Here is a 17,025-nt window from a genome sequence, read left to right as displayed (position 1 = left end):
GTACTGGAATTCCTAGCCAGAGCAATTAGGCAAGAAGAAGGAATAAAAGGAATACAAATAGGTAAAGAACCTGTCAAAATATCCCTATTTGCAGATGATATGATCCTATACCTTAAAGACCCAAAAAACTCTACTCAGAAGCTTCTAGACATCATCAATAGCTATAGCAAGGTAGCAGGATATAAAATCAACATAGAAAAATCATTAGCATTTCTATACGCTAACAATGAGCAAACTGAAAAAGAATGTATGAAAACAATTCCATTTACAATAGCCTCAAAAAAAGTCAAATACCTAGGTGTAAACCTAACAAAAGATGTGAAAGACCTCTACAAGGAAAACTATACACTTCTGAAGAAAGAGATTGAGGAAGACTATAGAAAGTGGAGAGATCTCCCATGCTCGTGGATTGGTAGAATCAACATGGTAAAAATGTCTATACTCTCAAAAGTAATCTACATGTTTAATGCAATTCCCATCAAAATTCCAATGACATTCATTAAAGAGATTGAAAAATCTACTGTCAAATTTATATGGAAACACAAGAGGCCACGAATAGCCAAGGCAATACTCAGTCGAAAGAACAATGCAGGAGGTATCACAATACCTGACTTCAAACTATATTACAAAGCAATAACAATAAAAACAGCATGGTACTGGCACAAAAACAGACATGAAGACCAGTGGAACAGAATAGAGGACCCAGATATGAAGCCACACAACTATAACCAACTTGTCTTCGACAAAGGAGCTAAAAATATACGATGGAGAAATAGCAGCCTCTTCAACAAAAACTGCTGGGAAAACTGGTTAGCAGTACTCAGAAGGACAGGTAGAGAGAGCTGCCTCAGTGCCCTCCAAAGCTTCTACCTAGCCCAGGATAAAAACCAGAGTCATCTCCCTACACTGATCTCCTCCCATTTTCCCCTCACTAGCTCAGCTCCAGGCTGCTGACCTCTCAACATTTCTTTCTCCAACACGTCAGATAAGCTCCTGCCTCCTGATCTTTGCACTTGTCATCCTGTGGCCTGGAGTACCTTCCACCTTAAAGCTGCCATCTGCCTTCAAGGCTGTTTTGTTTTGTGATTTCATGCTGGGGTTGGAACCCAGGGCCTCTGACATACCGGGCAAGGGCTCTTCCACTGAGCTATGCCCAATACTTCCACAGCTCCCTTTTGTTTTCAATGCTAAAGTCACCTTCTTGGGAAAGCCTCCTCTGATCATTCCCCACACCCACACACAAGCCCTAACCACAGTGGACAACCTAGATGTTGTTGAGTGTTCTTTTTGTTCTTTTGTCTACCTGCGTCACCAGGACAGGCACTTGTTTCTATTTGGTTCATGCCATGATATCAAGTGTCTGCTAGCCGGTAGGCATTCAGTTAATATTTGTGAACAAAGGAAAGGAAAAAGGCAGGCAGAAATGCAGCTACCTGCTCAAGACCCTTAGCCGGTAGTTGTATACAAACACTGGAGGCTTTGCTACTCATAGGTTAAGATATTACCATATAAAAGTCCATTTGCACATATGTGCGTAGGTACACAGTCAAGGCTCACCTACACACTCAGGTCTGCCCACCCAACCTCGGGATCCCAGTGAATAAGCCCCAAACTTCACCACAAGCCCCACATAGAGGAAATTTCCCAGACTGGTGTTGAATTCTTATTGTGTTTCGAGCTAGGTGCTGAGGCTATAGATGCATAAGGCAGACATGGCCCCTTCCTGCCCTCCTGGAGATAACATTTTAAGGAGGAGGTGCAATAAACAAAGAGAACCACCTGATCCTTACAGATTATGAAGGAAATAGAGTGGTATCAGGAGAGAGGAGAGGTTCCTATAGCTAGTATGGTCACCTTCTCTGACAAGGTCGCATTTGAGCCAAGATCAGAAAGATGAGGGGACAGCTTTGCAAAAAGCCCAGTGTGACGTTTGGGGGTGAGGGGATCAGGTACAGGAACAGCATATTTAAGAGCACTGAAGCCTAACAAGCTTTGCTTATGAAAGGAAATTTGCTCCATCAGCTAGCTCATCCCTTCCACTGGCTTTCCCTCAAGCCTAACAATTCCCCTTTGCCCTGTCCCTCTATTTTCCTTGACAAGCTTGTATAAGCATAAGCTAATCTGCTTATGCATCAATCGAGGATCTGTTAAATGTATTAGCATTTAAGATAAGGTGTGATTGGGGGAGGAGGAGAAATTAGGAGAGATGCATGGATGGAGAGAGAGAGAGAGAGAGAGAGAGAGAGAGAGAGAGAGAGAGAGAATCTTTTAATCACGTAACTCCTAATTGTCTACATCAAACTTCCTGAGTTGAAATTAATCTCCCTCATCTTGATAGGGATCAGGTTACACAACTGCATACATGAATCAAAACTCAGAAAGTAGGCTGGAAGCATGGCTGAAATGATAGAATGCCTGCCTTGCAAGGGGGAAGCCGAGTTCAAACCCTAGTACTGCAAAAAACAAGCAAACAAAAGCCACCAACACCAGCAACAAACAATGTTCAGACTATGCAGTTAAGATTGGTTCTTTTTGTTACATTTCCCCCTTCCCATAAAGCACCATTAATATTGAGCCCTCCTTATTGATCTGCGTGCAGAATGTTTAGGCTGTGACCATCCTGATACTGCAATTTATTTCGAAAGACATCCAAAGTATAACTTTGGTTAAATGTGTAAGAAAAATGATCTTTTCTATCAAAGTATTTGTTACCCTCTTAGATTACTTAAAAATTCCTCAGGTCACCATCTTAGATGACTTGCATGTTTAAAGGGTCCTTGCTGCTTCTTCTAGATTCCTGTATGACTCCATTGCCTGCCAAACTATATGCCCTAACCCATCCCCCAAGCCTTTTAGCCAATAGAGGGAGATTGTGAACCTTTGACCTGGACAAAGCCCAGGTGAAGGGCAGGTACAACTGCATCAGGGATATAAGGAGGAGCCACTGTCAGCCATTGTGTGCTTGTGTGTTTGCTTAGCAGGAGTGAGCACATGCTTGCACCCTCTTGATCAAGAGAAAATTGTCTTGTAAAGATTTTCTGTCTCTTGTGTGTCTATTTTCGGCACCACAATTCTTTGGAATTGTTTAATTCCAACAATTGGAAGGATAGAGAGGGACAGACGGTTAAGTAGATAGATGCAGGCAATTCTTGTTATTCACAATAGTTCTGGAAAATCTCTGAAAACACTGAATTAGCAATTCACTGAATTAGTGAACCATTGACCCTAGAGTAAATAGGATTTAGGTTCCTGCCAGACTCTCCCATTTTCTTCCAGTGATAATATGTAACAGTTTTATGTGTGTTTATGTTTTAAGATACATTGTTAGGCTAGGGATGTAGTTCAGTGGTAGAGCACTTGCTTAGCATACAGAAGACACTGGGTTTCATCCACAGAATTCCGACGCCCCCCCACGACAAAAACCCCCAAGTTCGTGAATATATATTATTGATGTAGAGAAAGATCTTGAACAGGAGTCAGGAGAGGTCTGTGTCAGGACAGCTGGATGCTTTGTTGCTGGTGTTGGGAGGGCTAGACTTGAATGGGTCCTGGATGTTCCACAGTCACAGGCAAGTACTCCCATGATCACAACAGGGATGCATCTAACAGGGATGCAAATCAGGGATTCTTTGGAGAAGAGTGTTTAAAAATAGTGCTTTTTAGCTGGGAGTGGGTGACTTGCCTCTGAAATACCAGCACTCAGGAGACTGAGACAGTAGAATCAAGAATTTGAAGTCAGCCTGGGATGCCTGTCTCAAAAAAAGAAAAAAATAGAAGTCTGTTTTTAATGTTTATTTTGTTTTAAAGAGCCTATTCCTTAAAGATGTTTCAAATGACTTGTGAAGACTACTAGGTATTGACCTTAGAGAAATGGAAATTCACACTCAAAGGAAAAACTACACAGGTCTATTCGTAATTGTCAAAAATTCAAGTAATGCAAACATTTCTCACCAGATGGACAGGTACACTGTGGTACCACCTGCTTGCAAGGAGTCCTACTAAGTAGTAAAATGGACTGAAATGTGAGTGCACAAAGTAGCCTGGAGGCCTCTCAAAGGGCACATGCTGAGTGAGCACAGCCAGCCCGAGCCTTGGGCTGTGAACCAAGGTTCCATCAGACCTGCAGGATGGAGGACAGGTCTGTGGGGGATGGGGGAATTGGGGACGACAGTCTGCATTGATGGAGGTCATGTAATCCACTATGCATTTATCAAAGCAGAATATTTCACTAGGATGGTATACAAAGTTTTGGTTTGTATGTAAATTAAATCTCCTTTTTTTAATAAGGTGGAAAGACCTGGAAATATGATGTTTTGCATGAAAAAAATAACTAACACAGGAGCAGTGACTAAGGGTCCTCTAGACTCCTGTCTCCTCTTCCCTGACCCTCACACAGCCCCTCCTCCAGCTTCCAGGCCTGTGCCACCATCTGTCAACTGCTCCCCAGCACTGAAACCACAGTCAGCAGGTAGTGGTGCCCAACTCAATGCTGGGTTCCCCAGTGATGACCCTTCCTTCCTGCTTGGACCTCATACATCTGTTTCTAAGCAAAGTTCTGATTTGCTTCCTCCTGCTCTCTCCTGCCCACCCACCGCCCATCGCCCTTCTCCTCTTACCTGCCAGATCTCAGGCCTGGCATTGGTTTGTGCTGCCAGCATCATCCACCACCACTATGATCTCCACCAAGTGTTTCTATAATACACCCTGAGATCCAGATAGAACTCACATTGTTGGCTGAACCTCAGTCAGTTTCTACTTGAGCCAAGCAAGCTCTAAGATCAGCAAGCCGCTCCTAGGCAATTCTTCCTTAAGACCTCCCTTGCTAGAGAGCCTGTTGTCCCTATGCCTCCCTCATTGAATCTAAACAGCTCTGCCCTCTGCTATTATTGGGCTGTGTTATTTGCCTTCCTTCAAATTCACTTCCACACTTTTATCCACACAGTGCCCTCCACTTAGCATGCATTCCCTCTTCTCCCTTTGCTCCATCTTCCCAACTCTAGTCAGCCCTGCCTGGAAGACTCGTGGAACTACACCAACAACAAGGCAGCAAGGTGGGGATTTATCTGGGAGCTGTGGGAGGCATGGATAGCAAGGCTTGGTCTCTGGGGAAAGAAGCTATGGCAGGAAGCACAGTTTAAGAAGCCTGGCCCCACACTGGCCACAGGGGCAGCCTGGGTAGCAAAAAACAGGTTAGGGAGAACAGGAGGTGGGGGAGACTGGCCTTTGGGAGCCAGTCCAGGACCACAGCTGAAATCGGCATCTCAGAACCAAGGCTAACGCCAGAAGCAAGGGCTTGCCTGCACATCAAAGATTTACTGCCCCATGGTGAATGACAACCATAGTGAAATAGTAACAGTAACCACTGCCCTGCCACCTTAAACATCCATCTCCCTCCCTGCACTTTCTAGATCATCCGCATTGGAGAAACACAGGGACCCAGCTCCCCAGGGATCACACAACTAGAGATGCTAACAAAGGCAGGGTAAGAGCTGAAAAGGAGGCAAGGAACAGCCAGGGCCAAGACACTGGAGCAGTTCTTCATGCTCTTCTTCCTCTACGGGCCAAGCAGACATGCATCTGTTGCTCTCAGAAGAGCTGTGCCCATCAGCAGTATCCCGGTGCACCAAGGAGCCAAATGTGTTGGGCTGGGCCATGACCTACAGACTCATGTCCCACTCAGGAGACACATCCACCCTGAGACATACTCTCTTTCTCTCTCTCTCTCTCTCTCTCTCTCTCACACACACACACACACACATACACACACACACACACACACACACACACACACACACACACTCACACACTCACACACTTCAGCTCCTGCCTGAGCTGACCCAAAGAGCATTGGAGGGTTCAGGCAGTGCTTGAGCTCAGGGGCTCTGACTCCTGGTCCACTGTTAACGTGTTCACCCCAGGACCTTACCTTGTCCCCTGGTTACTTCCCTAATGTCTCTTCTTTAGCTCACAGTTTTGAGGTCCACTTGCCAGAGTTGACAGGACACCGGATAGCCCACTGGAAGCCATAGGACCCTAACCTAGCCAGAAGGGAGGAGGAAGCCTTTGAAACTCAGCAGGACAGAACTGCCTAAATAGAACTGCCTAAATTTCCACCATTCAAGAATCCTCTTTGAGCAACAGCTGCATTAAGTCATACAGGATATGGGACCTGATATCCCCAATGAACTTCCTAGGGAGAAAGGGCCAAGAGGCCAAATGTACTTTCAAAGTCTGGGGACAGCACATTAAAGGCCCTGAGATGGCCTATATGGAAGGAACTTTCTGGCTCTGTGTAGTTGACATAACTGTTAAGATCTGCTGTTCCATGGAACATACTCTGAGCATCAAAAGTCCATATCAGTGCCTATGGAGATCCCACAGGGAGGCTGAGGCACCCTTGACAAACAGGGAAGCACTGATTGGACTGGTCCTGGCAGGAGACCTAAGGGCTCCATGTGCCATCCTCAGCCAGAGACAGAAACATACCAAAGTGCTGCTGGCCCCTCACAGCCCACACATCCTCTACACCTGGACTCCACTCCTGTTTCAGGCTCCCTGTCTGCACCCCTGATCCTCACTTTACATACTCCTGATGTCATGTTTCCTGACTCTTCATTCCCAGGGCCACTGGCTTCTCAGTGTCCAAGACGTAGCACAGGTATTCACCGTTCCGCAAAGTCCAGTTAGGTCACAGGATAACTCACACTGACATCAGTTAGATTTGCTGAACATGCCATGCAGGGTGACAGGATTCTTCACAGGGAATCAGATTCCAATCCTTGTCACAGATCTACCACAGAGTGGCAGTGTGGTCCTGGGCAATGAGCTAAGCTCATGTGAGCACTCTGAAAATGAGCTAGTGAAGGTGACCTACACTGGAGGGTTAAAGGGACTGTGAGCACCAAGCACAGGGCTTGGTTCTCCCTTTGTCCTGTCACATCTTGCTGTGCCCAAAGACCTCTAGAGCCCCTCCTCAATCTGGAGGTTCCCAAGGCCATGCATGATGCGCAGACACCTCACTCCCTTCCAGCCGAGTAGATCTCCATAGGTCACTTGCTAGGTCCCTCAGGACTTTTGCATTTCCTCTTCCCTCTTCCTGGACAGTTTACTCTTAGTACCCACATTTTAGTCAGGTCTCTGCCTAATGATTCCTCCTCCAACACCCATTACCTGACAGCCTCTCCTTGTCTTTCCTCCCTGCCCCAGCTCACTGGTCTTCATTACCTAAACATGATGCAAATGTGTCAACATGTTGACATACTGTCTCTGTACCCTGCTAGAAGGCAAAGCATGCTGACAGTGTGGACTTTGTGTTTTTCCTGCTTCTATCAGCAAGGCTAATGGCAGGTGCCTGATGGAGCGTTGTGGTGGGCAAAAGCCACTCACACTGGGGACCTAATGAGGAATGGCCTCCCCTGCAATGGTGGAGACATCTCTAGGTGGATCTGGACGTACAGCCTGGCGAGGGTCATGGGGAGAGGCTGCCCGGCTGGCCTGAGCTTTGTGCACTCACCCATGGCGCCAGAGGAGAGGACCAATTCAGGGGATCTCTCCACAGGTTGCTTCTCATGCCCATGTGCTTCAGGTCTCTAGGTCGTCCCCTCCTCTTAGATGTCTCATAGCTCCCACCCTGCCTCCCCAGGTTAAGCCATGAATATCATTGGGGCTTCCAGTATCCCCACATCAAAGATCCAATGCCTGAAGAAGGTTACCATCTGTGACTCCTCTGTCCCTAAACAAGCTGTGCTCTGCAGCAGAGCCCAGAGCTGACCAGCTCTCAACTGTATCCCTGCAATAAAATGGCTGCCAGTGTCAACACCAACAGCTCTGTGCTGGCATGCACTCCACGATACCCGAAAGATTCAGAGCTCCTCCTGTATGCCAGGCATGGTATGACACATATGGCCAAACATGCCATCACATCAGGGGGGAGAGGGGTGCAACTGAGTCTTTGGGGACACCGGGGCTGATGCTGTGCACCCAGAGGAATCCCAATGCAGCCCAGGTGTCAGGGAAGGTTTTGGGAGGAGTCAGAGTCTAGTGGAGATAGGAAGTCCCACAGTGCGCTCACAATCCAAACTGGTCCCACCTGGGATGGGCACTCCTGGCTAATGACCACCCACTCCTTCACCACAATCTCCACCTCATTCTCCCCACCATAATCCCTTCATACTTGCCTACCCATGACAGCACCTCCCTATCCTGGCCCAGAAACAACACCTCACATCTACGCCCTTGGTGGATAAGACCTCAGGGGGCCTCTCTCTCCCATCACCTCCTTTCCCCATGGATATTCTAGAAAGTCCTCAGCAGCCCCCTGATGGTGGGCCTCAGGGATGTCCTAGGCCATGGTTGAGATCTCCCTACCAAGAAACTATCTTCCCTAAGACATTGGACTCAGCCTCCCAATTCCTGAGGGTCCCTCCATGCCCCATCCAGGTCACTTTCCTCAAGGACCTCCTCCCAGAGTCTCTCCAGTGATCTGGCTGCCTAAGTTCCCCATCCAGAAGGGGGATCCAGGATAGGACTCTTTCTTCTGTGTTGACCTCAGGAGACTGTTTTTGTCCAAAGTCACTCTTTCTCTACATACAATAAGCAACTACAGGTGCAGAAGGTCTCTTCATGCACGCTGGGTATTCTTTTCTTAGAATAGTGAGAGAAGAATGCCCGGCAGACTGAAAAGAGAAGAAATCACAGCATGACACTCACATAACTACAATTACAATAGCAGCAAATTCAACGTGCCAGTGGATGCTACAATTAATAACCAATAACTCCAGAAAAGGTAAGTGAAGAGCACAGAAGCAAACCACATATTCCAAGTGCTCAGCAGGACTGTCTGATGGACAGAGGAGGAGAAAACAGTGGGTGCAAAATATCTTGGAGGGGGTGAATGGACTCCCAGGAACCTGGGAGCTGAGCAGGCTGCATGGGGGCATCAAGGTGCAGCATCATTTGGGACACATGGGGCTGGGGTCTCTGGGTGGGCAGGGGCTTCCCTACTTTGTGGTGTCCAGGCCCTGTACAGGGGACTCCAAGTCACTGAAACCACTGGCAGTAGTCTCCAAGACTCCTTCCTGTTCCAGAGGCCACTTCCCAAAACTGGAAAGTGGGAAGAAGCACAGTGTGTGTAGACCTCACGAAGATCTGCTGCAGAAGTGAGATTGGTCTACAGATAAGCTGGTCAGTTCCACCAATGTGGAGGGAAGTCCATATGTCTTTTAAATATTAAGAGAAAAGGGTCAGCAGATGGAAATGGGGTTGGGAAAGTAGTTCAGATAAATACTCTAGACATGCAAAGAACTTTGGAAGTAATTGCTGGCTTGCCCTCCCACCTCCAGGTCTCTGCCCAAGCAGCAACCCTGCCTGAACTCTCTTCAACTGCCTGACTCGCTGGTCCTCTCCCAGTCTCTGATTCTACTGGCTTACTCCAGCAAGGCTTCTGGATCCTCAGACTAGCAAGGGTGGGACTCTGTGTCCATGTCATCCGAAGTTGAGCACGCCACACTTGGCCCCAAAGGTGAGGGGACAGCTGTTGAGCCTGTGGAGGCTCCAGCTTTTCAGAGCTCAGCGATCTCCAACAGGTGCTCCTGGGTGACCTGCCACTCAGTGAAGCTCACTGCCTTCCTCTGGCTTGTCATACAAAGAGGCCCTTTTATCTTCATGATTTTTTCTGGTTAGCCACTTATGGTTGGGGAGTTTACAGTAAGATACTTGGCCTCTCAGTGCCTTGGTTTCCTCATTTGGGAAGCAGGGGTGACAACAGTTCCTACTTCACAGGGCTGACTGCCATCCTCATCATTACATCAACAGGCTCCCTGATTCCCCAATTTCTGCAGTGTGCTAGTAACTCCAAGTCCAAGGGCACTATGGTGTTCCTTTGCTCCCTCCAGGGGCAACTCTACAGTACTGCAGGCTACCGGGTGCAACTCAGAAATCTCTGAAGGTTGAAAGTGACCAACACCCTCCCCCAAATAAAACGTTATCCCCAGCTGATTTAACCACAAGAGTATTGAGTGGCCACGGTGACCTCATGCTGTGCCCACTCCTGGGGGTTTCTGAAAGTGTTGGTTCCCTCTGCAACCTCCAAACCACCATGGCACTGTCACTGCCTCAGGGGGACCTTTGGGGCTCACTAGTTATCTCATGGTGAGAACTTAATACTTGAGGTGTACCTGCTGTATGCACAGCCCCAGGTGACACCTGTCATCCCAAACTCAAGACCTCAGCACCGAGTGTAGACTGTTTCAACAGCTTTCTTGGGTGCCCTCAGCACTCAGACCAGCAAAATGCCTAGCAAGTTGCAGGAGCCCAATAAATGTTTGCTGCTGAAAGAAGTACCCAATAGCTCTACAAATGAGGTGAATTATGACAACGAATGGTAACACGTGCCTGTCATCCTATTCAGGGAAGCATACATGGCTGGATCACGGTCCTGGCTGACCCCACCATAAGGAGAGACCTTATATCAGAAATAATCAACTCTTAGAAAAGGATGGTGGAGTACCTGAGATGGTGGAGAACCTACCTACAAACCCTAAGGCCCTAAGTTCAACATCCCCATGCCACACAGAAAAAAGCCCCTTGGATCACTCTGGGAAAAAAAAAAGAGGACCCTTGTATGTAAGTAATTCCAGGGGAGGATGACCAGGGAGTTGGTTATTTTACAATGTCCTATACCCCTTCCCAGATAGATCCATCCTGTCAGAAGGTCTCTCTTGATTTCCTTGAGTTTTTCTTCTCTTAACTTTCTTTCTTTTTCAGGGAAGGGACTGATTCCAGAGCCAAATGCATGCTTTGCAAGTGCTCGACCCCAGCCCCTTGGTCTAGTCTCCAGGCCCCTTGGTCTTTGATATTGCCCCTCCACTAACGGAAACAGCTTCATATACTTGCATGTGGCAGGGAACTTCAACTTTCTTCCTTAGCTTCCCCTAACACTGCTCACACCTTCATAAACAACATCCCTTCATTACATTCTCAATTACCACATTTCCTTCTCCTGTTAAAACCATCCTGATTGCTCATGAGGGAGAGGGGCAACTCCCCCCCCATCACCTCGCACAACACTCACCACTTTCTTTGTGTAATGCTCCACATATTACAAACTGAGAACGGTATGTGCTACATTCATATTCTCTTCTCACTCCTCCACTGTGATCTTGTAGGGGGCAGAGTCCATTCCTGACTCATCTTTGGATGTCTCATTCTATTTTGATGTGTCTACATGTCAAGTTTTTGATTATTGTCTGTCCAATGAATGACTGAATAAATGAATCAGTGCTTTATTAACTCCAAAAATACATCACTTGTTTGGTTTGTCTGGAGCTAATGTGACTTTCCTGAACAACTCCTTAGTGCCCTGTTACCATAATCAGTAAAGCTCTCTTTCTTAGTTCATTCAAGATTGGGAAAAGAAGGTAAACATTTTTATAAAATACACCTTATAGCCACAAATCCAATTATCTCTACATGATGTCTGGATTAAGAATATCCTGGCATCACGGTTTAGACTTCTGGATTGGCTGCTCCCTGGACCTGGTTTAGAAATAGCCATAGATTTTCAGTTCTTCTGCAAATTTTCTGAGATTCTTTTCCTCAGACTTTTGCTACCATGTCTTCCCATTCATTGTAAAGTTATTGTATTTCATGTTTGCTGGGGGATATCTAAAATAAAAAAACAAAAACCATGCTTTCACATATGAAATTGATTTTGCCACTAAACACAGTACCTCTGGGAAATTCCTCCCTTCCTCTCTCCCTTTCTCATAACTATCTCAGGAGATCCACAGCTTTGATTCAACTCCTTGGGGTACAGCCATCATCCTGACCACTTATTTGGTACCATGAATTGCATGGAAAGAGAATGGAGGCCCGAATGGATGAGCCCAGGTCAGAGTTGAAAAGTAGGCCCGGCTTATTTTCAGGACCTATTAAATCCTCTATCTCAGCTTCTACCAAATCCAATCCCACTTGGACGCAGGGGCCCCATTCCTGAATCTATGGAGAAACTAAATGTGAGGTAGTGGTGTCTGACCTGAATGGGTGACTAGTCCCAAGGGCACCGACATTTACAAAAACCAATGATATCTATGGAGAAATTTTTATACTGTAGCTTCAGAGCCAGAGTGTGGGGTGGAGGTGGGAGAAGGACACTTCGCCCCTCATGACTCATCTCATCCCTTTTTCTGCGCAGAAGCTGAGCATCCAACAGAGGGCTGGGCAGAACCTGAGGGGTCTGGAGGTAGCTGCTGGAACTCTGTGATCAGCAATGTGTGTTTCCATAGATGCAGGATGAGGCTCACAATGGCAACTGTGCACAGGCATGATCTGTACACTACTTCCTTCCTAGTGCCGCCCAAGGTTCCCACTCTATTCTTGGAGCTGGTTGTCCAGAAAGATAATCAGAATAGTAAATGAGTGGAACAACATGACCACTCTTGCAGTGACCCCTCCTGTGCCAGACACTAGCCCTTCACATACAGCATCACGGGGAAGTGCATGGAATGTTCTAGGAAGTGGTTGTTTACCAATCAGGGCCATGCTTCCTTCTGTATGCTAACACCCAGGGCAGCTGACTAGTGAGAACAAACTGAATTTAAGCCCTGCTCTCATCTTAGCCCAGGCCAGGGATCCCCAAAGCAGGGTGTGCAACAAAATCACCAGACAGTGCCTGAGAAACATTGCTCAGAAGATCAGGAGCACACTGGGTGATGATGAAACACAATCACACTTAACAGGACCCTGTGCCCTCTTCCTAAATCTGGGATCTGCAGAAAGGTCTGAGACAACATTGGTCCAAACACCTCGAAGGTCTTGGAAGGGAGGTGAATGCAAAGAGCCACTCACAATGCCTGTTTCCTCCTCATGTACACAGGGAAGAGCAGCACTAGCACCATGATCACAATGATTGCCATCATCGTGATGGCAGCGATGATGATGTTCTTCTGCAGGAACTGAAGCATCACCCTGCACAGCGGACTCTTTCTTTGGAAATCTAAATGAGAAGACACAGAAAAAGTACACAAAGCAGTGACCCATAGGCATCCCTGCTGGATGACTGGCAACAAGGACCACATGTGAGGACAACCTCGTGGGTCTGCTCAGAGCAGGAATGAGAAAACTGGTACTAGTCACTGGTCACAGAAGTCCTGTCAGTGAAGGACCTGGCTTTCTTTAAGGTTATAGATTCATTACATGTCCACCGATAAGGCAGTTGCTGAGGGGAGGGGCTGGCAAGCAGGAAAGCAGTCAAAAAGAGGGTGCAACAAACCAGTTTGTAGCAGGTGAGAAAAAAAAAAGAGGAGTCTTCCCAAGTGATAAAGAGGCCCTGTAGAGTGAAAAGTCCTTCTGCAAAGACATTTGGGGTAACTGGGGATGGGAGCCCAGGGTATAGCTCAGTGTTAGAACACATGCCTAACATGCAATAGCATCTGGGTTCAATACCCAGCAACATCAAAAAGAAAAAACCGTACGAAACCCAAAGCTCTTCTCTTCTGCTCCTTCCTCTGTGCACCAACTGTTTCAAGAAATTCCACTGTGCATATAATTTACATATGGGTAGAGATGTGGAGTTTAATCCTGACTGCATTGGGAGACAAGTAAAGCCCACCCCTAGGTGTGTCTGTGAGGACATTTCCAGAGACAATTACCATGGGAACAGAAATTGAGAGTTTAAGGTTTTCCCTGAAGTGTGCAGCACCATCTTAGGCTGCGGGCCTGATGGACTAAACATGGAAAACTGAGGAAGCCAGCCAGGCATTCTCCAGCTCTCTACTTCCGGGTGCTATGAGGGGAGGAACTTTGTTCCCCTCCACTCCTCCACCATGCTGTTGTGCCTCACCAAGGCCAAGAGATAAGGCAGCCAACAGACCCTGGGTAAACCATGAGCCAAAATTAAGGTTCCTTTTTTAAACTGTTTCTCTCTGGTATTTGCCACAGCCATGGAAACTGACTAACACAGTTAAGTTTGATTGGTTCCTAACTGTGACCACCAGAGGCTCACATATTCTAGAGGTGGTTCCAAGCTCTTACAGAAATCCTGAGGTTGGCTTTGGAATGGCACTGAACATACCACTGGGGCGTTTAGACAACCCTAGCTAGATGTCAAAAGAACAGATCCAGGTGATGTCAGGTACTCCGTGAGCTTAGGTCACTCTATTTGTAATGTACCCAGTGAAGAAGAAGGTATCAGGGATCTAGGACACAGAGACAATGACAAGAATCAGCTGGTTTGGTGTAGAGAGATGCTGAGTAGAGCTGGTGACACAGGCACTAAAATGCTAGTCGAGGGCCTTTTTGGGTTATGGGGAGAATGAGGGACATGTCCAAAATCTTCATCTCTGCTGTCAAGAGGCAGCAGATAATTGGTTCTAAGAGCTTGCTAGGAAGAACCCAGAATTTAATTTCTGAAAGGCAGGAAGTTACAACCGGTTATTCCTTTGACACAGAGCGCTGATGAGGAGGGTACACAGGACTTGGTACCAGCATAGGCCAGTTTCTAGCCACTCTGAACAAGAACAGCTCATGTGGTTCAATAAGGAAGGAGATGCCACACATCAGAACTATGTTAGCACTTTCCACTTAATCCCTCCTGCTTGTTAGAGAGCCTCAGTGCCCAGAAGTGGAGGAACTCATGCTTATGGTCAGAATGACCCCATCAGCAGAAAAGCAGCATCACTGGGGAGAGGCTTGGTTCAAGAGGAAGTCCTGAGATCAAACCTCAGTACAGAAAAAAGGGGAAAAAGTAGCATCTTCACAAAAAATGATCAAATTTCTATAGCATGTTTCAGTCAAATTCTTTAGTTCAGACTATATACTTTTGCAGCAGAATTAAAGGTGTGCTAACCTGTATTCAGGTAAAATACCATGAAAGTCAAAAGACATTCTGGAGTCATCTGTACTTGAAGATCTTACTGGGTTTGTACCATAGGATTGTTACCTGGATTAAGGGCGTTTTTAGGTGTTTCTTTATCTTTAGCAGTCAATTGTTGTCTTAAATTCCTGTTGAAAACAGACGCTTCTTTAACCCACTTCTCCTCCGAAATGTCATCTATAAAGACAAAGGAGAAACACACTGCTATAGTTTGGCTCTTGAATGTCCCCAAAGGCCAATGTGTTAAAGGATTGGTCTCCATGCTGGTGCTATTGGAAGTTATACTGAGTACCTTTAAGGTATGGAGCCTAATGGCAGAGCTGTACATCATTAGGGGCATGCCCTAGAAGAGGACTCGGGCCCCTCTTTTCTCCTTTGCTTCCAAGGCATGAAGTTAGCACTTTCACTCTACCACAAAACCTGCTGCCCAACACAGGCCCAAAACAATAGGACCAATTAATCCCAAACTAGAACCTCGAGAAATTGTGGGCCAAACAAGACTTTTTCTCTTAGTAAGATGGTTATCACAAGTATTTTATTAAAGTTACAGAAAGGTAACATGTGCTCATTTACAAATTACCATTGGCCAATGAGGAATGGTGTTTTCATGATAAGAGAAAAACAAGGATTTTGGAGAAGAGTCTAAATGTATGGAAGTATATCAGGTTTTGTTCCATTATGTCAATTTAACAAATTCCTGGGTGTCTAAGCCACACATGACTGAGGTCAGTGGTTCTCGGAGGGAAATGCTTCAGGATGACAGGGAAGACTTGTTACAGCCCGGATTGCTGGGCCCACTTCAGAATTTCTGACTTAGGAGGTCTAGGTGCATTTAGGTAGGCTTGAGAATGTGCAAGCCTCTCTGTTCCCAACAGATCCCACCGGGGCTGGTGGCATGATTCAAGTGACAGATCACTTGCCTAACAAACATGAGACCCTGAATTCTAGTCACAACACAGTTTAAAAAAAGGGCTGCCATTCAGAGATGACACATTAGAGGATCTACTGAGGGATGGCTGTCTCTCCCTGAACATCTCTGAACCCCAGTCTCTGTCTCCTTATATGAAATACAAAAGATAACATTTGTTCACAAATGGTGTAAGGTTCATGAAAATGTAGTTTAAACCACAAAGTTCTACACAAAAAGCTTCTGGAGTTGCAAGGACACAATAAGGAAATACTATGGGTAGAGAGACTACAGATTGATTTACAAGAACAAAGACAGGGTGAATATGAGAAATGATTGCATCCTAGTTCTGCTCTTGACTATCTTTCCCTCATTTGCATAGGAGATGTGGAAAAGGACCTGAGTGACTTTGGCTTGGAGAACTGGGAAGCAGAACAGTTTTTGACAAAGGAAGTAATGGCACTGGGAAAAGGATGAGAGTTGATGCAGTGTAGGAGCTCTGCAAAGATCTATTTGAACCAGGTAGCAGAGGGAAAGAAGAGTTATCACAACAGGCATGGTGGAGACTGAGAAATAATGTATCTAATAGCCCCAGAAGACGTTAAGCCAGGCTGGAGCCTGAGGCCCTAGGAGGGAGACCTCCAAGACCTGGCTGGGCAGGATGGGGCAAGTTTCATTACTCCTCTTTGGCCAATTTCACTAAGACATGAAAAGTCACTCAAATGTGACTAGACTGTCATTAAGCTCTGATTATTCCAGGAAAAAGAGAGGAATTTGTTCCTCCTTTAATTTGGCCTAGAAAATACAGAAAACTCCCAAGCCAGACACTCGTGGCTCATGTCTGTAATCCTGGAGGCTGGGAATAGGAGGAACAAAGTTCAAGGTCAACCCCAGAAAAAAGGTTGAAAAATCCCATCTGAACCAAAAGCTAGGCATGGTGGTGATGCCTGCCATTCCAGTGAGGGGGAGCATAGCAGTTCCTGGCCAGCTTGGGGAAAAACTTTCTGAACCCCATCTTGACAGGAAAAAGCTAGTAACTGTGTCATGTACCTGTCATCCCAGATAACAGGGGAAGCCTAAAATAGAAGGAACACAATTCAGGTTGGTGTGGCAAAAAGCAACAGCCTATCTCCAAAAAAATCAGAGCAAAAATGGGAAGAGTGATGACTCAGGCTGTAGAACGCCTCTCCAGCAAGCATGAAGCTCTGAGCTCAAACTCCCACACCAAAGTGAGAGAGGGGTGAAA

The 17,025-nt window shown here is 46.4% G+C and overlaps 1 protein-coding gene across 1 annotated transcript in view; it reads right to left on the bottom strand.

The window, feature by feature from the left end:
* Positions 1-575: 575 nt before the first annotated feature.
* Positions 576-17,025, bottom strand: part of LOC141414871 (uncharacterized protein C2orf92-like) — a 42,840-nt gene continuing 26,390 nt past the window's right edge. The window contains exons 7-9 of the mRNA XM_074050290.1: positions 14,939-15,049; positions 12,847-12,994; positions 576-6,038 (exon numbers count right to left, since the gene is read on the bottom strand). Coding sequence (XP_073906391.1) covers positions 5,966-6,038; positions 12,847-12,994; positions 14,939-15,049 — 332 coding nt within the window. The 3' untranslated portion in view covers positions 576-5,965. The remainder of the gene's footprint in view (positions 6,039-12,846; positions 12,995-14,938; positions 15,050-17,025) is intronic.

This window comes from Castor canadensis, chromosome 12 (genome assembly GCF_047511655.1).
Source record: "Castor canadensis chromosome 12, mCasCan1.hap1v2, whole genome shotgun sequence".
Classification (NCBI taxonomy): domain Eukaryota; kingdom Metazoa; phylum Chordata; class Mammalia; order Rodentia; family Castoridae; genus Castor; species Castor canadensis.
Note: the sequence above shows the minus strand (reverse complement) of the source record. Positions and strands in the feature narration are given on the sequence as shown.